Source organism: Malurus melanocephalus, unplaced genomic scaffold (genome assembly GCF_030028575.1).
Source record: "Malurus melanocephalus ecotype Western Australia unplaced genomic scaffold, MMel_1.1 scaffold_317, whole genome shotgun sequence".
NCBI classification, from domain to species: domain Eukaryota; kingdom Metazoa; phylum Chordata; class Aves; order Passeriformes; family Maluridae; genus Malurus; species Malurus melanocephalus.
The window spans coordinates 414,371-436,277 of NW_026623549.1; the positions used below are offsets into that span (position 1 = coordinate 414,371).

General features: G+C 42.0%; 1 protein-coding gene across 1 annotated transcript in view; it reads left to right on the forward strand.

The window, feature by feature from the left end:
• Positions 1-2,176: 2,176 nt before the first annotated feature.
• Positions 2,177-21,907, forward strand: part of LOC130580166 (vesicle-associated membrane protein 2-like) — a 49,882-nt gene continuing 30,151 nt past the window's right edge. Inside the window, exon 1 of the mRNA XM_057377493.1 lies at positions 2,177-2,430. Within this exon, the coding sequence (XP_057233476.1) occupies positions 2,429-2,430 (2 nt within the window). The 5' untranslated portion in view covers positions 2,177-2,428. The remainder of the gene's footprint in view (positions 2,431-21,907) is intronic.

Consider the following 21,907-nt stretch of genomic DNA (forward strand, 5'->3'; position numbering starts at 1 on the left):
CACCTTCATTAGCTGRTAGGAAATGCTTTAGCAACTACAGTGCAACGATGTTTAGTTTGGTTTTGAGAACTCTCTGGTACCACACTGGAGGAAGCCACGGCCATATGAGGTGGGGCACAGCTGTAGCTTCAGCTCATTCTGCACTATGCTCACAAAGGCATTTTCCCTGTAGTGGAATAGTTCTACTATTTTCTGATTTCTGTTTTTTCTGACTTGCACCTTTATGCTGGTGTGGGTATTTCTGTTCCCCTTCAATCAGGATAAAGCTGGCATGGGGTCAGCACAAACACTGTATCATTTTATTTGTATAATAAATTATTTTAATATGTAGGGTTTAGGGTCTTCTAGGAGTTTTTTTGAGTCTTATTAGCTTAGGTCTGGTATCAGTACTTGTTCCACCCTCCACGTAGTTGTAGTAATGACTTGAAGTGAGACCAGAGAAAAGACAGAAAGATCTAGTGAAAGGTCTCTCTGTCCCAGAAGCTCATGACCTCATGAACCAGGATGACTTCTCACTTTCTCACTATTCAGATGTGGCTTGGGTTTGAAGAATGAGGTGACACTGTACCTGGTAGCAGGTGCTTCCTGTGCTTGGTGCAAGCCTCTGAGTGGGTGCTGGTGTGGCTGTGTGCTGTAGGGGTACCATATAAATGTATCTTTGTCTAGGATGCCTGAAAAATTAATTTTCCTCAGCAGGAAAGAGTTAGGCAGGAATTCCAGATGAGAAGTGCTGACCTAAGTACTCCGTGGATGGATAAAGCTTAAAACTAATTGTCAATCTCCTGATTGTCATCAGGGCAGACCAGTTGGTTGAAACTCCATCTTTGCACAGAGAAAATACACTTAGAAGTGTTTTCTACTTCCATTAGGAAAAGTTTCTCAGGGCAAGGTTCTTATGAGTGTGATATGTGAATTAAAAAACTGAGACTCAAAGTGCTGCCTGAAGTGACATCTATTCATTCATGCAGATAATTAGCTTCAGCAGAAGAGACAGAATCACCCTCCAGTGGCAGGAGGTGGAGGAGTCTTTAWTGCAGTGAGCAAGCTCTCAGGCAGGTCCTCAGAAGAWGGGAGAGAGGTTCCTGTGACTCAGYCCCTCMGAGGAGTTCCACAGTTCCCCCAGGAGCTGGATCCCCTAAAGTGCTGACAGCCCCTGGCTTGCACCTGAATCGAGCTGTGATAACATCTGAGCCCGGATTTGGGCAATAACTGAGTGTCCTAATGGATGGGGCTGTGGGTGTTTTCACACTCCCTGGCTACGTTCTCATCAAAACACCCAACTGGCTGATAAGCAGTTGAGAAATCGGGATTCATGCGTTGCTCAACCCCAGTGAGTGTGTGGTGCTTTGTCTGCTCCTTTGAGGAACAATCACCTTTTCTTATATTTCCGTATCTGAAACCATAGATTTGATCTGATGATACTGTTGTACTTTATTTCCAACAGGCACCCCAAGATCTGCAGTCTACATATTCAGAAAAGCTACTTGCCTTACCCCAATGGCTGGTTTGAATGGCTAGTTCTAGCTGTCACTGACATCCATGGAAAATGAATGAAGGCACTGACAGGTGAAGTATCTTTTGACAAGTGAAAGAGGTACCATTGGGGACAGCAATGTTAAATGTCACTTCTCAAAAACTGTGCAGACTTTCTTATTCCTTCATCTCTGTTTAGAGTATGTGATAGCCTTGGCTTGAATGCAAAGGAACATGAGCTGCTTCCGAAGTTCTGTTCTGTACAGGGGGATGGGGCAGGCAATGGAAGCACTAATGTTAATGAAGGTGAAGATATATTCTGGCATTTAGGTTAAATGCGAGGTGAAGTCTAAGCCAGAAGCAAGGTTGTATTTCATCTGAGAGACACAATCTTTTCAGAATRTGTGGCTGACCTACTAGCTTATCTGTCTCTGAATTCTCTCTGTGTTATGGGTTTTCATTCACAAGAACTCACCCATGCCAGCAGGGATTGAACAGCAGCACCTTTGGTCATTCTCTTCCTTTTAAAAAAWTTTTCTCTGTAGRGAGGAGAAGGAGAAAGAAGGCGATTACAGAAATACACAATGGTTTTCACCGAAATCCCCCCAAAGGCTGCTGGCTGCAATGAGCCCACTCCGGTGACCACACCCAGCGCTCCTTTCCCTGCTGGGTGCGGGAGGAGGCGGGATGCGGGCTGGAGCCGGAGGCTGCCTTCGCCTTCCGTCACTCCAGGACTCGCTCCCGCCTGGCATGAGGGTGTGGAGGGGGTACCTCCGTGCCTCGCCTCTCCTTCCTACTCTGTGATGCGAGGCGCAGGCATGCTCAGTAGCCGGTGCCTACCCCTCCTCTCCCAACAACAGTGCCTACAACAGTAGGAGACTGCTGGCAGCAGGCGCGGAGCCGAAAGCCATCTTTGCTGGAGAGGGAGGCAGCGCAGCCCGGCCGGCCCCTCGCCATGTGAGTATGGGCCTGGAGCCGGCGCGGCTCGCACGGACCGCGGGCACCCTGTTGCTGCCGCAGCCCGGGGGGTGGCTGTGCCGCCCGGGGGGTGGCTGTGCCGCCCGGGGGGTGGCTGTGCAGCCCGGGGGTGGCTGTGCAGCCCGGGGGGTGGCTGTGCAGCCCGGGGGTGGCTGTGCAGCCCGGGTGGGTGCGGGGGTGCGGGGCGGGTGGGGATGGCCGCGGGCTGAGGGTGCCGCGCTGCCGGGGCTGTGAGGGGCGGCTCGCAGGGCGGGGGGCTCGGCAGGTGCCGCGCTCGGAGCTGCGGCAGCACCGCCCGGCTGCCGGGCACCTGAGCGCCCAGATGGGCTCTGTGCTGTTTATCCAGCTGCCGGGCAGCAGCCCAGGGGYTATTGACACGTTTCTAGTCGGATTAATACAGAAAACGGAAGGCTGGGCCAAGATCCTCAACAGGTTCGAGTCAGGATTGTTCAATAGCATGAGTCACTCAGCGCTGCTGCTCCACAGCAAATGGGTCCTGTTTGTTTTCCCATTTAATGAAATGTTCCCTCTCAGATGATTGCTGTCTGATCAGTCCAGCCTCACCTTCTCCGGTACCAATGGCTTCCTGTCAGCAGGGTTGGATAGTAATCTGTTCCTTCTTGTTGCCATCTCTCCAAATACCTCTTCCAAGTTTCTACATGTAGAATTAATGGAAGCATTTACATGCTAGGCAGTGATGAAAACCCCAAGGTCCATTCTGAAACCAGAAGTGTGCGGAGGTAAATAGGAATGGATCAGACCCCTCTTCATTCACAAAAGGATTCAAGCATCTAAATGCATCATTTTACTATTGCCTCAATTCATTGCTCATTCCGAGTAATCCTTAAGGGAGAGCCTAAGAGGATGTCTAAGCAAACAGTCATTTGTGCTGGTACTGGGTGATCCTGTAAGAACTGGAACTTGGTTGATTCAGAGAACATGAGTGCCAACTGTCCTAAAAAACTGTGATTAAATAACTTGTAAAGTATTTCCAATTACCAAATGTTCTTCAGGAGGCATTTTCAAAATAGAGTCTACAGTCACATACTCTGAAATGTTAGCTTTTTTCTTTAATGCTATTTTCTGTATAATACCTCAGACAAGATGCTTTTGTTCATGTTGTCCAAAATATTTCCAAAGCAAGGAACTTTTTGGAGGTAAAAAAAAAATCACTTTCTAAAAGAAGATTCCTTGTGCAAATACTGAAGTCTGTCAGTTAAACCCAGTTCACTGTAAGCTCCTGTTGCCTAGCTGTGTTTATATTGAGCTCGATGATGACATGAAATACTTTGATTTGTATGTGAGCTGTTCTTCGATGATTAATATATGAGTTTGCTGCTGCAGTTTTATACAATCTGAGCTGTTCTAATGCTAAGCAATAACATTTAATATAACCTGGGTGTGTTTCAGTTTTGGTGTGTATAGGTTTCCTTGAGAGCATTTATAAATGMAGTAGAAAGGGTGATGCTAATATAACCTGGTCTTACTGTCTGGTAAGAGAGTTACGTCAGACTTCTGACAAAAATTAGAGGAAAAAGGCAAAGCAGTTTTTGTCTAATTTGGCTGTATAGACTTTAAAAAAAAAAAAAAAAAAAAAAAAAAAAGCCAAGACAAATAAGCAGCTTGTCATTGGCAGTGTCAATTGGCTTCTGTTTCATTGCCAGATATTGTAATGAAACCTTTTCTTTGAACATCTCCATGAATGTCATATCCCAGTAACTTCTGAGTTACTGATGAACAACARAGATAAGTGTGTATTAGCTACTGATGTGTAACAGCAGCAGCAATTGTAGTTCAATGGCTGTCAGAACCCATTGCTAATGAGCACCAAATGCTCTCTGCRGGTCACTCCTCCTGCTCTTACACCTGTAGGAGTATTGAGCTTCTCCGGTGCCTGTACAGACACGTGCTAGCCCAGGTGCTGTGTCTTCACAGGTGTGAATATGTGTGATAAAAATCTCCGGCACTGGGCAGATGTCAGATCCACCTATCCCAGTGTGCTGTTCCCCACAGCAGCTTGCTGCGTTTGCTCAGGGTTTTACAGTGAGTGTGCAAAGGTATTCCCAGAATGCTTCCCCATTTTCCAGCTTAAGAAAAGTAAGACACTTGGGGAGTGTCAGAACCTGAGGAGAGTTCTTTGTGTTTCATGACTCCCAGTAGGTTTTGTTATTTCAGCAAGGTGTCCAGTTGCTCGATTTGTAGCATTCTGGGGTGAGGAGCTCGCCAGCTGTACCATACAGGGTGTGGAAGTTGCTCCCTGTTGGTTTTGAACTGATAGGTTGCAGGTGCCAACTGATCTTACTCTTGTACTGGAAAGCAGAGAACAATGTTCCTTTTTCACCATGTTTTCTGTGATCTATGATTGTGTATCAGCCCAGCAGACCTGTGTGATTGACATCTGTCCTGTGGCCTCTATCACAATGAGCACAATCTGGGGCAGGTGAGATACATTCAGGTAACACACAGCTTCCATCTTTACGCAGGCAGAGGACAGGAAGCTGTAACATCAAAAGATAGAATGAAAGGAGAAAGATATAAAAGGGATTTAAAGCAAGAACAGAGAAGGGTAAGACCTTGCCTGTGCAGATGGGAAGTTTTTTCCAAGTGTAAGGAAGAGCACACAAACTCTTTTGGAGGAGATGGGAGAAGCAGTGAAGGACAAAATGGTGCTCAAAGTTGAGGTACTTATAGCTTTGTTGCTCGCTGGAAAACAGGCCAACAGCAGCAGGTGAAGTTATGGTTTTGTTTCATTTACAATGGTCACAATTCAATAGGTAATTATATACAATAGCAGCTCAAGGCATCATGTCATCTGTTGTTTACAGGCAGGTCAGTGACCAGACAGCAGGGTGCCTTTGATTACATTAATCCAATACAAATGTGCTCTATTGCAGGGGACAACTTTTGTGAGACAAGCAGCAAAGCACAGCACCTGGCTCTCCCTGGGGCAAAACTGTCTCCTACCCCGGGTAGCAGTTAGAGCTTCCTAAAAGAAATATCCTCCTGCCTGTTTTAGAGCAGCAAGGAGCCCATCCTGGAGGGGATGACTGGGATTAAAATGGTTCCAGCAGTAGTAATGAGACTGTTCTGGTTGAACGTCTATTCAGTTTTTCTGAGAAGAATGTCATAGCTATTGTCTCCTGCTGTTTGTAGAGCAGTACTTAGCCCTGCATTTGTGGGCAGAATTTTATAAAACTTGTCAAAATCTCCCTGCCTTTCTCTTGTACTGATCAGCAGAGACAAAGCATTCAATACAGTGCTCTGCACAGTCCTGATCCACTGCTTTCAGGGAGTTTAGTGGCTTACAAAAGTGCATACAGCTAGTGCATGTCCTAGAAAAGTATAACAAACATGAAATGGAGGGATACACTTTCTAAGTGGTGTAGCTGTTCCATGCTGTAAGCGTCTGTTCCCATAGAAATAYGTTTCACAAGAGCTCCATAAATCCATGGTGGCAGGAAGATGTGAATCCACTGGAGCTCTCAGGGATTGATACCTRGTGGCCAGCTGCCTCAGACCCAGAYAAGCCAARTTCAGGACTGACATTTGCTGACATTCTGCCTCCTCCCTGTAGCCAGAGGGACTGATGGYTGGAAACAGTCTTGCAGTACTGTTTCATACAATCATGGCTATGGAGGAGTGGCTTACTCTTCTCATTTAAGGGACGTTATGGGGTTTGTAGTGAAAATAACCAGGCTGTTCTCAGAGGAGCAGGGCTGTGTACATGAGAAGAGGATGTTGAGAAGTGGAAAGCACCCCGTTCTCAGCATGGTTCTGTTCTGACTGTTGGTTCAAAGGCTCACACCTCTTAATGCCCTTCCTTCAAGGCTCTTACTAGGAATAGGAGCTGCTGTTTAATCTGCTGCTTGGAGACATCACCAGAGGGATATATGTGTTTTATTCGTTGTTTGCTTCCCTTGACTTGCTCTCTTGTGGCATCATGTAGACACAGATCAACTTCATGTATTGCAATAGAAATAAATGCTTCCAGCTCACATGAAGTGTAATTCCTGATACACTTGACTTGCTGTTTGAAGGAAGGGTGGCCCAAGTTGATCATGAATCTTTTGGATATTTGGATGATGAATGTTTAAAAGTGTAAAGATCAATTTACATGGTATCTTGAGGACCTCAGCAAAGAAAGTAATCCCAGGATGGGAGCATCTGGGAATTACATGTGAGTAATGTAAAGTACAGGCAAAGATAATGTGTCCTAAAAACATTCTTCCGAACAGGCTAATATGAAGTAGATGAACCCCAAATCTATACAGTTTGGTGSTCTCGTTCCTTGTGACAGCTCTGATTCGTTCTGCTGTGCATCAGCCATAACTTGTTCCTGTTGGCTTCCAGGCATTTTGTGCAGGTAGTTCCAGCTGTGGAGTGACTCACAGGACACTGAGAGTGGCTGCAGTGGAAGATTAATTGGTCTGGCAAAGGAACGTTTCTCCTTTTTTAGGGGCTATTTACATAATTGATGTCTTCCTGAGGAATCGGTGATTAGGCTGTAGAGCACCAGGCAAAGCCATATTTGTGTGCACGTGTGTACAGAATGTTCCTGGGTGGGGGTTGAACAGGCGGGGCTGAGGAGAGGAAAGCAGGGTACTCAACTTGTTCTTCTTCTCCTTGCACGGCTCCTCTGCCACTGTTTGTAGGATGCAGAACACATGGAAGCTGCTCCCTGACATGTTTAGCCAAATGCTTACAGTTCTGGAAGGAGCAGCACAGACTGTCACACATACGTTCAGACTGACCAAACTGTTTGTTTTAAGCAATTACAGCTCAGAGACAGAATATTCTCTCTCCTACGTCATTCAGTACTTTCTGCTGTCATTATTTATAGCCATTACCTGCAATTAACTGGGCTGGGTCTCTTTAATGATGCAATTCCTTTTTTCCTGGTGTCTGTGGTTGAGCACTCTAAATCCTTTTCCATTATTCACTGAAGAATCATCAACTGATTGCAAGGTGGGTTTTTTCTAACTGCTCAACTATGACAACATTATGTTTTTTCAGTGCAAACTGGTAAGTATGTAATTGAAATAGGACTGTCTGTACCTTTGCAAGTAAGTGTTTTGTTGGTTGCAATAATATTGTTATTTCTGTACCAGCTGATATAATTAGAATGGACCTTCCTGACCAAATGATCTGGATTACATGATCCAGTTGCTTGATCTTTTCAGCCAAAAATTTTAATGAGAAAAATAAAAGTATTTGTATTTCAGAATAAAAAGAGAAAAAGTTAATTTATCASGTGTTTTAACTTACACTTGAACTCAGTATCACAGCATCAAAAGAGAACTCTTCTGGAAAATGGAGATTTTCCTATGATCAACTTTTAGAAGATAAACCCCATATTGTTTTAGAAGTTGTGTTTTGTTTAGTTGTTTGGKTTTGKTTTTTTTTCAAAATTCATTTCCATCTATCGCAGTGCACTCTCAATGTAAAGCAGTAAATGTATTGCATTGGTTTCCAGTATGTGGTTATGAATATTTGGAAGCACCAGACAGCTGACAGTTTGTGTTTGTGAGGAGTCTGTGCTGTGACCTTCACTGGAGGTTTCATTATGAAACCTGTCAATACCACGCAGAATTGCGACAGCCTTTGCAAGTAGCTGRAGACAGAACCAGAACTGCTGGGTGGTAGGAGCACCCCAGGGGCTGTCATGGGTCCAGTCTCATCAAATGATCTCCATGTGCTGGAGTCTGAGTAGCAAACAACTAYCCATAGAATTTGCAAAACTCCTTTGGCCAGGAAAAGAGCTGAAGGGAAGAAATACACAGTGATAAGTGTTGTATTGAACTGTTCTTAGTGCCTGATACTGGATAGATGCTGATTCTCTTTTAAGATGCTAACACAAGATCCAGATAGGAATTAATATATCAAACTTTTAAATTTTTAATTGGTAATTGAAATTTGAAAAGTGAACAGTATTTAAAATGCAGTCATTGTAGCAAAAAGGTTTTTCTTATTTCCTATTCCGGAAAATGTATTATGTTACAAAATTATCAAAAGATTTCTTTGTATTCTAGGAAAAGAAGTTGCAAAATTTGGTTCAAAATAACTTCTTGAAGGACTGCAGTACATGTGTTCAGGGASCTGTATTGCAAAGTGTTTGGGGGGATAATAAAAGATCTGACTGGATGTTGTCCTGAGTAAGCCCATCTAATGGGCTCTGCTTTGAACAGATGGTTGCACTAGATGATCTCCAGAGGTTCCTTCCAACCTCAGTGCTTCCCTGATGCTGTTTGAAAAGGTCAGTCAAAATTCAGTATGTTCAAGTTAATTAAACTAACATTTGGGTGTTTCCCAAACATTCCAGATCTTGATGTTTCATCCATGACAAGTTGGTAGCACTTTGATTTTCAACCCATTGGTAGTGGCTGCCATAGAAATACCTCTAAAAGAATAGGAAAACATATGGTATGCAGGAAGGGAGGGAATGTAGGAGCTTAGAAAAATGCAGATCACTGGAATGCATTATTAAATTTGGCTTGAATGCGAAAGTTCATGTTCTTCCCACAGAGAGCAAAACCCAGGTGCTCTGCAAGTGAGCTTTCTCATCTTTCATCTTCAATGCAATCTTCTCTAGCTTGGTGTCAGCTCCCAGCTCTCTACACCGTGTCTCACAAGACCTTGGCAGTTTGGAGAAAGCCATTGTTCTGTTCCCCTGTAAATGCTGCCTCAGTAGTGCAGAGCGATCATTTTAATAAAACTATACATGCTTATATCAAGTTAGAGTGCTCAGATCCATAACAGCGGAGGAGGAAATGGCTCTGGTACATGTGGCACACAACAGGAATCACTCATAGCACACAAGGACTGGTGTGCTGGCTARGGAAGGAGTTGTGACCCACTGCTACAGAAGTGTGGCTTTTGCAGCTGGATTTGTAACTTGTGGAAATGGTGAGTTTAATCACTGGCTCATCTAYAGCTGGTGGCTGTCAGAGCAGCACAAGGACTGTGCTGTTTCAGGGCATGGCTGAGGAGGTGGCTCCCTGTCTGTGGAGCTGTGCAGGAGTTCKGTGGGCACACTCTGCAGAGCAGGCTCCTTATACCCATGCTGGGACCAGGCTGCTCTTGTTTCTGGCTGTCAGAAGCAGGATAGATCCCTAGCCCATCATCTTCCCCATCTCTCCAGATCTCCTTCCTCATACTAGATTTYGTGTACCTCTGGAGGAGAGGTGAGGAGCGAGTTTTCCCAGTGAGCCATGYAAACTGCATATCTTGCTCAAGTCAGTCTCTGAACCTTCATAGTGAGTGATACACTCAAAGCACCCAGATCTGCTGAAGCATGGTTGCCTATGTAAGAGCAAGTGTGAAGGAAAGAGCTTGGGAATTGGCTCCCTAGGCTTCTCAGCATCTCCCCTGCATGCACAGAAAGRCAGGGGTGCTGGCTTTGAGAGGTGGGGTGTTGTAATGTACTCATTGCCTTTTTAGACACTGAGATCCTGGATCATGCGATGTGTCAGTGTTTTAGAAATATAAGGATCCTGATAAAGCTTTCCTAGAAACTATGAAAATCATTAATTATCCCTAAACCCACTTGTTATTTACTTCAGGAGGTTAATGGTTAGAAATTGCGTTTGTTCATTTGAATTCACGTACAAAAATAGCTCCTCTTTATCATGCAAGTGACTCTGGCCCTATACAGGGCTTTAATTACAGTGTGAAGGCAAAGGGCACTGCTGCTTCAAAGCATGAACCTGGTCTGCTCTCAGCCATCAGCTGCTGGCCCAGACTAATGCATGGGTTAGTGTTTTGTACATTGTTTTGGAGTTTAGAGGAGAATTCTAAGCCTGTACTTTCCTTATTGGTCTCAGTGATCCTGAACAACACTAAAAAGAGACAAAACTCCCTCATCCCTTCTCTCTCACTCACTCTTTCAGGCTGAACTGTGGGAAAGCTTTCTGAGCTCCAGTTAGGTTTGCTGATAGCTCTGATAGAGAATGGTCCCCYCTTCTCTTTTCTTCACAACTCTCCAGTAGTATCCACTTCCAGTGTGTGCACACCTGCACCCAGCACCTGTCACCCATGGTGACAATTCAGATGGTGAAGGGGGAAGGGAAGCAAAGGAACAAAGAGCTGTAGCCAATAGCAGCAAAAACATCACAAGTGCACTGAGTGACAAAACARCCTTTCCAGAAGGCTTTGGGTATTGGGTTGTTTCCTGCACTTTCAGGGGTTACTGGGGCTTGATGATAACTTCCAGCCCATCCTTACCCAGGGATTTGAAGGCAGAATTCTCTGAGCTGGTGTCAGCGCTGTGGTTGAGAGCCTTTCTGCTGATTGGGATCTGGGGAGAGCTCAGCTGGAGAGTGGGTACTGCCAGGATGAATCAGCAGATATCTTCCTGGAAGCAATTGACAGTCTGGATATCCCAAGTGTTTAGCAGAGATCCCACCAGGCTATAAAAGTCTGCTTGTGAAATGTTTGACTTCTCCTTTCCAGCAGGGAGCTGTACAGTCATTCTCTGACAGCTGAGATACTGTCTCCCACACATATGTGAAGATCACACAGTGACATTTTTCAGCAACTTTGTTTACTAGATGATACAAATACAAAAATACTTCAAGTCACTTAACACCTTGATGCTTTTTTCTTTGCACTGAACRTTTTAGGAAGACTGCAGGAAGGGGATGGAAAGGCAGAATATGCCTGCATGTCTTGGCATGTTGACAGCAGTCACATTTTTCATGTCAGTCTCCAYTGCTTCATGTACATGAAGCAACCTGGTCTCTTGTATTTTATCTTTGCAACTGATACGTGGCTTCAGCAGCAGCAACGTTAAAGCAAAGACCTTTCCATCAGCATGTTCATTGCCCTTGTAGTGACAATCAGTTTTATGCACTTGACTCTAGGGGAGAATGAGCAGATTTGATTAAGTTCTGTGCAGACTGAGATGTCCTAGCAGCAGAATGATCTCCTAACAGAAATCACAGCTGACAGGTGTTTTTCTTGCTAAACCCACACCTGACAAAGGCAGTTATGAACTATGCAGATTGGTATTTTTCTTGTTGCTGACTCCCAGACAGCGTTTGCTCAAGAGCTCCTTCACCAGCATAGCTTTAGAAGTAAAGCCAGTTTAGTCCTGAGCTGCCTGTCCCCAGSCCTTCCTATTTCAGGAGCAGCCTGAAAGGTGAAACTTGTCACGCAGAAAGAAGGCACTTAGAGTAAAACTTAACAATTATAGAAAGGATTTTTCCTAATGGCTTACATTTATTTTTGTTRTCTTTGTTTTGCTTTGAAACTGATTGTGCAGTTTGTTGATGGGATTTTACATGTGAATGAYAAAAGAAGTTACTTCATAAAGATTGCTTCCTTTCTTTACAAAAATTATCATCTAGGATTTAGACTACAAAATGAGAAACTCTTCTTATTTGAAGATGGTGGAGAAGTATTGTGAGTAACAGAGAGGAGGTAGCAGCTTGGTGAGTGTRTGGAGGAGCCAAATCTAGGTGTTTATTCTTGCAGGCTGCTGCTCCAAGGCAGCTCTCAGTTGTTGCCAGCACAGGCACAGAGCAGTCCCCAGCCAGGTGTTCTGAACATGCTGAACATCGTTCTCAGTTGTGTCACTGGTCCCTGGCTAACCTGCCGATGGTGTGCATCAAAACCCGCCTTCTCCTGCCACTTCACTGCTGAATGGGGCTTGTCTGTCTGTGTTTGAGACCTTTCCCTTCCTGAGGGGGCTAGATTACAGGYTGATTATGGATTCATCAACCAGCAAGCATCAGTGACAACCCCCAGTCTTATTCCCTGTGGAATGGCCTTCCTTTGAATCTCTGCTGGGATGGTAGCATGCRTTTTGGGACTAACAACAGAAACATATCCAGCAGCCTGTCAGCAGTGACAGGAGACAGGACTGCAGTAATTCCTTTGTGTTGTCAGACAAACAAAGGGAATTCCTCTGCTCTGAACTACAATTTCCTTTAATTTGGTCAAAGTAGAATAATCTACATTTAGTCTTCTTGGCTGTCTCTTTGAGAGAATAAASTAGGCAAGCTCTGCTCATTCTTTCATAATGGAACAGACTGGRTGTAGGCTGAGGTCAGAAAAAAATTAATTTAGCATATGCGAGGAACTGAGGTGAGGGCCTTGACTCTTTAGGAGAGAAGATATTAATACTGCACAAGAAATGTGAGGTTTTTAGGTGAGAAGATGTTCAGCGCAGGAACAAACACCTCTGCCCAGGAGCAGATTTTTTTTTCAAATTGCTGATGTTTATTGTGCAAATATRTGTAAAGAAAGCTCAGTTTAGAAGTTTCCATGATGCTGTGCAAGAGCTATTTTACATATGCCCTGTGTGTGTGCATTAGATGGGTTGTTTTGGGATAGGCAATTTGTCCTGTTTATTGTTCAGAATCTCTAAAATTGAGAAGCTGCTTGACAAATTTAAATGTTGGAATTGAGCATCTTGTTTTTGGGGCCTCATCTCCAGTCCACTGGGGTTGCTCTTGTTCCAGTTTGGGTATCTGGCTTTGAGGAGTATTTGTTTCTTGCCAGAGTGYTTTGCTTTACACAGGATATGCTGCTGGTGCTCATCCTCTCTGTGTGGAGGTATCATTTGTAGCAAGTTTAATGGACACAAACCAGAAACAGCTATTTTATGTCAAATGTCTGTAGCATCAGAGGAATAGAGAATACATTTTGTGGAAAGGCAGTGGGTGGTTACTGACTGCGCTGGGCCTGCTCATAAGAGAAGAAGGTCATGRGATGTATGACACCATAACATATAACACTAGGTAGAAGAGGGTGCATCTTTCCTTCTTGACCCCACTCAGTAATATACATGTAAATAAACCAAACCGATTCTTGGAATACTGGCAACCTCAGCATTGCACAGATTTACACTGTATGAACATTGACAAATGAACCAGAGAAATGAAATATTCTTGGAAAACTAAGGCAAATATAGCTGTATAGAATATATTTTATGGATATTTTTCCTTCAGAATTAACAGCTGTTAATGGGAATTAAGAGAGAAGATAGAGCATCCTGGTTTATACTGAGTAKCACAAATGAGTAAAAATTATTTACGTAGTTCTCTTATGTGCTAATGATTGTCTCAGAGCTYTAATGAATGTCTTCCTGTTGCTGATGTCCTTCAAAATTATCTCACAGAACTGAGTTAGTRTGAGATTGTGTCTCCATCACAATGCTCCAGAAGCTGATGTTTTAAAAGACTTTAAGATTCCGGTCCTCTTCCTGAATGYTTGTTCTCCCAAAGCACTGGGATAAAACCCAGCCTAAAGGATCCCTTACCCACTGTTTGGCCGGGAATGTGGCTTCAGGGTGGGGGCTTCTGCAAGTCATTTTCAGTCCTGCAAGTTGCTGGTGTTTGGTGATACGTGYGATATTATATACCAGAGAAGTGGTGAGCAAAATAGGGAGTAACATGTTTTAATAACATGAGACTGAGATAAGGAAAGATGTTCTGGTCCAGTGAGACACATGTAAAGGGGGTTACTGTGATAATCATAACCATTCCTGCCTTGCTCCTACTTTTTGCTTTTCCTCACCTTGGAACTATGACTGACCTTTGAATATCTTTGTTCTCCTTAACTATTTTGCCTCACAAAACCTTCTGTGGTGTRAATTTGCTCCAGCAGTATGTGCACAATGTGTGTCTTAGATTTTTCATCAGAGGCCACTTCTTGCATCTTTAGAAATATACTTGCATGCCTTGGTTCTAATTTAAAATTTGATTTCTTAAATGTTAATAATTTTAAAAAAGAAAAGGAAAAAAAAGGCAGTGATGCTGTGATGTGAATGGAACCGAATCTGTGGACTGGGGAAAATATCTTCTGACTAGTAAAGATCTTTGAAGAGAGAAAATAGATTCCCTATGGAAAGATCAAAGCATATGAAGTTAATGGATTATGACAAGGTAAAAAAATACCTGGAGAAAAGAGTAAGTTCAAACATAAAAGAGGGGAATAGGAAGGAGTGGGTTTTTTTTTGTTGGAGATAAAGGATAGTTAGATGGCTGGCTAAGTGCTTGAGATTATATGTTGTAGATAAAGAGCTATTAGTGGGAATGGGGACTTTTTTCCTGTCTGGTGCAGCCTCCACTTATGTAGTGTCAAGATAGGCATGGAGCTGCAGTCCTGAATTCCTGCTCTATTGCAGTGCTCTGTGCTGGTGACTACAGCCTAATGTACCCTGTACTGCWAACAGATCCTCTCAGACTGACACAAGACTGACGTAATTGTAATAATTCTTGAAGTCACTTTCATGATCTGAGTAGGTCCTGCTAGGGTCAAAAATATATGGAGTTTATCGCAGAAAAAAAAGGCAGAGACTCATCTGGAGATCTAAGAAATGTTTGTGGGTGAAGATCTCTGAAAAAAACTTTTGTTCATGTTATTGTTAGCAAAGATCRTCTCACTGCTGTAGATATCCATGGRCCTTCTTCCCTCCTGCAGTGTTCGATGCGTCACAGTCATACAGAAACAGGAACTAAAGGTGCAAAGACAYATTCTCAAAGATCTCCCTCTCAGTGGGAATCAGACCTTTGAAAGGCCTCAAGAAGCTGAGATTTGGTGACTTTGTCCAAGGCTGTGCTGGGCTTCTGTGGCAGAGCAGAAGCTGCACCTCACTTCTGCCATTGAGACTCCCGTCCTTCCCCACATCTCACCACAGAGCACAAGTGCCAGGGGATTGTGTCAGTGCTTTGCATGAATGAGGGGATTCACCTGCYCTCACTACAAAGTAAGTATTGATCAACTGAGAGATACTCAGCCACACAGAACCATCTGTAGGTGTTGCTGTTTGTCCTTCTGGTTTATTGCTCCAAATGTTTGAGCAGTTGCATCTCCACAAACCTGCTGGTTGTTGCCTGGATTGATGGTGATGTCTAAACAACATTTATTGCTTCTTAGCAACACCTGCTTGCCTTCTGTCTTGGGTCAGTTTCTCATTTGCCTTTTCAGTTTTTAAGAAACAACCTACCTTCTTGTCAGTCTGTTAACAGCAGTTTATTTTGATAAAGGCAGTAGATTTGCATGGTGACCAGAAGGAAGGAAAGTTTGTATATGTGGGTCACCTCCATATTGTAGATTTGCATGGTGACCAGAAGGAAGGAAAGTTTGTATGCAAGAGTCACCTCCATATTGAAGATCTGATGGAGAACTGAACAATACTGGAGTGCATTTCATCAGCACATTCATTCATTTCGTTCAGCACATCCCATTTAGTGCTTTGCCTGTTGCCATATGCCATGGGAGTGGTGTTACTACCAGATGGGATGAGAGAGATTAAGGCCCTGGTAAATCCTGGTCTCCCAGCCCTCTCTCATCTTTAATAGTGCCTGTGCTTTTTGTGCTCCTCTGCTATTCTAAGTGGCTAAACTGGTGTAGGATCTGTGTTGCTTCCAGCTCACAGGCAACTTCAAATTAAATAATTTAACAACTTAATTAAAAGTAAAACTGCAAGCCTTTCTTTTGGTTAGATAGTTTCATTTTAAACTAGAATTTTTTCCCTTGTTTTAAAGCAAAAGCACTTGCAAGAGCAAATGTCTCTCCTCTGTCCCTATGATGAGAAGGAATCACATAAAGGAATAGATCTCAGTGGGTGCAAAGTCCAGAAGGAATGGAGCAACATGAGTGCAAAACTCAGTTATTAATAGCAAAGCATTGTTATCTTCTGTTCTCTTGTTTAGTTTGGTGTACCACAGACAAAACCCAAAAAGTTATGAGAAGTACCAGCAGCAAGACTGGGTTGGATAGAACAAATGATTTTGATTAGACTCTAGAAATGAGAAGATAAGAGACCTTGAGCTGAATATTTGATATTCAGAATTCTTGACAGTAGGATACCAACAGAATTTCAACTCAATAATTGGACAGGAGTAATTGGACAGATGCCACTGAGTGACTGAGACAGTATGTCAAGAACTGTTACAGCATTGAGACCTTTGCCAGCTCTCAGTATGAGGCCATGCTGTTCCCACCTTTTCTAGGATGTTCTGTTGCAGTCCTTTCTGTGTCATGAGAAAATTGTGCACTTTGTCATGTCTGGCACCACTTTAAGGTTTTTGGATTGTTGTTTTTTGGTTTTTTGTGKTTTTTWAAATTTTTGTTGTTGTTGTTGTTTGTTTGTCTTTTTCTTTTTTTCATAACCATGCCATCTTAATTCAGCAGCTGAGTTTAGATATTGGTCCTAAAATTTCAGTTTTCAGCCTTTATTTTGCCATGGTGCACTTACACAAAGCAGCAATCACGGTGCCATCCTTCTGGCACACTCTGTTCCTGCCAGGCCCAGAGCTGCTCTGTGTGGTTGAAGGAAGTGCTACTCCCAAAGGCTACAACAGTGCAGTGAGTCCTTCTCCTCCATCTCTTTCTGTTTCACAGAGCTCTCTATGGCTTTTCTTTCATATATTGTCAATTTTACCATCAGTCATTTCCATTGCAGTGTGGAGGAGTGGAAGATGACAGCACACACAACATTGCTGCAGGAGGGTTCCACTGTGACACGCTGCTGGCAACACATGCAACTGGCCATACTGATTTCTTCTCTTTTCAGAGTTGGGAAGAAAACATATGGGATTAGTAAGCAACAGAACCTCAGTTTTCAGTTGAGAAAGGAAATAGAGAGTGATTCATTCTGAAACCATACGCTCCAAAGGAGGAAGATTTGAATTATTAACAGCATATCTAAACATGACGGGTGCTGACACCTTCATCTCTTATTTTTACTGCCATGGATTTTCTTCACATGCAGTGAGAGAATTTACACTACAGGAACTGTTAATGGTTTCACGCTTCCTACCCATTTTTAGCTGCCTAATTTATGGAAAGCCATTACTAGGTGAGTCACTGCTTTCACAGGATTAGTGTGGCTGAGATAGAGCTTTGGGTGTTCCTTTAATTTCCATATTTGCTTGAAAGGAACATCAGACCCACATTAAAACTGTTAGTGTTTAGTATAACAGTAGCGTTCAGAGTCTCTGCTCTATTTGATMATCCCTGTCCCTATAAGCTAACAAGCTCAACAAACAAGAGATACTTACCTATTCTAGATACTGAGTCAGGGTGTCTCATTGTTCAGAACTTGTGCCTAATTGGATGGCAGTTAAGTCATTCCACAGATTACAAAGAGAAGCAATACTGAGAAACTCACTGTAAATCTCACTGTAAAGAACTTCTTGCAGAAGCACATTTACTCTCTGCTTGATCTTGTTGATGGGTAAACATTCACAAGTTAAAAATGTAACATCAGAGCCTGAGAGTGAGGGTTTTCATCTAATAATGTGAACCATGGGTTGAAATACATTTGGGCTGTCTGTATCATAATGTATCAGGAGAAAATGCAGTGTGTAAAATAGTCAAGCACTGAATAAGAGGCAGATTTCATAGCCAATASTCTTTGTAATAAATAATTCAGGAATATTTGTTCAATTTTGACAATAAATTCAAGCAGGCAGTAACAGGTAAAATTTAAAGGAAATCCTGAATTGATTTTTTAAGCTAATTTACTCTTCAGTAAACCTCTAAACTTTTCACAAAAGGCATGTGTTACTTATMTTTCACCCAATTACAAGCTCTTAAACATCTGTGCAGCTTTTTTCTGCTGCGGGTTTTCTGTCCAGGTCTGCCTTCAGAGCCTRTTTGTATCAGTTACGTGTAGGTTTTGTAGTCAAGAAGCCCATGTCTCACTGCACAGCCCATAATAGGTGGTATAACTATCCACCTTCAGCTTCCACAYCTGCCTGGCTGCAAAGCCTGTTGTGGCACTCAGTGTGGATCTGCAGCTGGGTTCTGTTTGAGCTGCTCTCCTAAAGAAATTCTCCTTGGGTGGATCTGCAGGTAAGAATGAAGTGAACCAGCACTAGTTCTCACTCTTTGTTTTCTACTGGAAAGTTTGTGGGGGATGAAATTGGAGAAATGATGTTACAAGTAATTTATTGCTCAGGAATTATTTTTCTCTCTGCAATTTCTTCGTGTTCTGTCAGCTACTTTTTTTTTCTCACACCAATTACTCTGACTTAAGAAATTATGAAGCTCTTCACAATAGTGCTTGAAGATTGGTATGTTTGCTCTATAAATTCTGAGGCAGATCTTCAGCTGCTACAAAGAGAAGTGACTCTGAAGCCCCAATCTTTTTTTTCTAATTAAAGACCTCTTRTGTATGAGCTACCCACTTCTTTTTTCTCTAGGGATTTTAAAATGCTTAAAAGGTTTTAAAAGCCAAAGAAAACAAGTACAATAGTGACTGCTATTCATAAGGCTGGGAGACAATAAGTTATTGGTGGCTCATTAAACAGAAACTAAACATCAATCACATTAATCAATTGATGTCTGTACATGTTTTCATGTGTACCCCAAAGTGTATAATTTTTAAAGAGGTGTAAGAAAATAAATTCAAAATTAAACCCTCAAAATCTATCATCAAACTGATCACAAGAGCATGAACCTGCCCACATATTAACCAATAAACATTTTTTGACTACTGTTTTACAATGTGAGTCTGTGGTGGAAATGGAAGCCCATTGGCATTGACTTTTATAAGATTCAAAGTAATTGGAGTATTTAGAATTGACCTGTTCCATGATGCTCTTCCAGTAGGATTTTTCTTAATGGGAATGTGTTTGGACTGTATATTCACTGGCCATACATGTGGATTTTCAGGCAAGTATTTTTAATTTTCTTCTGAATTAAACTCAATATGAACATTTGTGGTGTATCTTTTATTTGTACTTTTAAAACACCCCACATTTTTCACATTGTTATTTCATTCAGGGCAGTTGACTGATGGAATGCAGCAGAAAAGCCACTGGAGAGCCACTAACATGACTAAGGCATAAAGCAGTGGCAAAAGCAGAGGCTTAAAAGAAGTGCCTACATGCAAGGTTTTTAAATGGTGCTGRTTTGGCCAGCCTTTTCAAGGAAATACAGTTTGTGTGATTCTTCTAAACTTGATAGAGTGGTAAAGACCTTATATATGCTAATTCCTAAAAACTGTGGGAAATCAGTAGTCAGGTGRAGTTGAGGCCCCGGTAACTGTGGCCATCTGAAGAAAAATGAGCTGGAGGAGCTCAGGAGCTTTTTGTTGCTGTGGCTGGCTGAGTGCAGGGATGGTGGAGACCTCACCACACCAACTGATGCTCACTGGAAGGGGAAAGGCTGCAGAAGAGCTGGTGGATGTGGCAGGAACTGAAAGTATTKTAAGTTAGCAAGACTTGCAAGATGGTAACGAAGGTAAGCTGGAGGTGTTTTGGTGACTGGGGAGGGATGTAGCAATTTTGGATATGTAGGCAAGCTTTATTGGTTTGGTTCCTCATGAGACAGTTCATAATAWAGCCTGCAAAGGTTCCTTTTTGCTGACAATTACAACATCATACAGCAGGGAATAAATGGAGTTATTCTGAATATTGCTGATGTTTTACACCAGTAGAAGAGATAAGGCTCAGTATCAATAACAACTCCTAAAGGACCCTGAGCACAAAAAAAGGCAGAAATTGTATACAAAGTGAAGAAATTAGATAATATACCATGAAAGTTTATTCTATAAATAAATAAGCCTGTGAACTGTTTGTCCTGCTTTGATGCATTTCATTTCCAAGCAAACTAACACACAAATGATAATCAAGTGAAAATATTCTTTCCTCTTGGGCATTGACTGTTGTCTCCAGTTGCACCAGAGGACATCTAAAGTGGTAAAACAGAGCTATATCCCACTACTAAAAACCCCTTGGACATTGCCTGATACACTGTGAAGTTGTGACAGTAATATTTTACTATAATTACTTTCTTAAGGTGATGACAGGGTGCTGAAGTTGCTGTCACTTTTTCTGAACGAGTTAAACCAAAGATGAGTGATTCAGACCTACTCACTGACAGAATGCTCTGAATTTACATGATTAGAAAGCTCCTCAGATTAAAKGCAATTCATCAAGGCATTTCTCACCAGTTAAATACCTGTGTCAGATTAGCCCCTTTTCCTTCACGATGGTGGGACATTGATCTTACTGAGTTCAAGTAAAATCTCTGAACTACCTCCACAAACCATCATGTTGGGARTTACATAATGTCTGTAATTAGTCTCAGATGGAAAACTGCATGTTCWACACTGAAGGCCAAGTGTAAGTTCTTTCAAAACAAAGCAAACCACCAAACCAACCAGCAAAGCCCCCTAAAAAACAAACCAAAACCCCTAAAAAAGCAACAGAACTCCCCCCAGTACAAAGTTGTACTTCAAACTTGTGGAAAAGAGGCTTTTTCAGAAAATTAGGCCCTCGAAATCTCTTGAATCCCATGAAAAGTTAGTCAAACCTTAACAGGAAAAATATATTTAGCAAAACATRTTTGAAGGTTCTTTATCGTTCTGGTACTGTTTAGGAAGGTTGTATATGGAAGTAAGCTGCAGGTTCTCTGGAAAGTTGCCATAAAAGATGGTTTTGTGGTGTCAAGAAAACCAATTACAAACTATTCTCTTGTGTTAGTTTGAAGCTCCTGGAAGTATTGCTGTTAATCCACATATGAACAGGAGTAAATTACATCTAGTGGCTGCTGGAATGCCTGAGAWTACAACAAAATTTTTGCAGCTCTTCTAATATTTGTGAGGTCCTGATTCTGCAGGAAACTGACTGGGGAGAAACCATTAATTTGGTACAACTTTATCCAGAGAAGATGATAGCAGAATGCAGGAGTGGAGTAAGAGCTAGGCAGGTGCTCAATTGATAAAAGAAGTTGTATCAACTTCTTTCATCAACTTTTTTCACTCCCCTGTGTGTGTGCTAAGTACAAAATAACTTGCTTTAAGCATGCTTGGTTGGATGAGTGTTGGTGACTCTGTGGTAATTATTGGTTCAGTACTAGAAACTGAATGTCGTTCTTTTAACTCSTAAAGGATTTGAGAATTTATTTGTGTTTAGTGACTATATAAAGAATATATCAGCAAAATAAAACCTTTAAAATTAGTGACAGTCCAGAAGGTGAGATGGTTAACAAAATTAGGTTTTTCTGCAAGTTACAGATTACATTTCATTTACCTGCATAACCTGGATGTAACAGTATGGAGAGATTAGTATAATCAACAAATATATACTTCATCTGAATTTAATTTAGCATCTATTGATARAAATTAAATTAATTGAGATAGAAATTGATTTTTTTTTTTTCAAATGAACTGCAGCTTGGAATACAGAATAAGGCCAAAATGCCATTAAATCCTGATTTATTGTATTGTGTAGATATATTATTTCACAGTTTAGTTTTTTAAGCCATTAAAAATGTTTTGAATTATATCAAGGACTAGTGTGTTGATGCTCAAGTATTTAAAATTGAAATTTAGCCTTCATTTAACCATTTAAATTGATAACCTACTAATCCTAGATCATTATGGTTTTGTTTGCTAGATTCAGAGAATAATCTAATGTCTGACATTTCCCTGAGCTCTGATGGTTACAGGTTTTGAGATACACATACACATGTATTCATGCATACATATTTGTGGAGT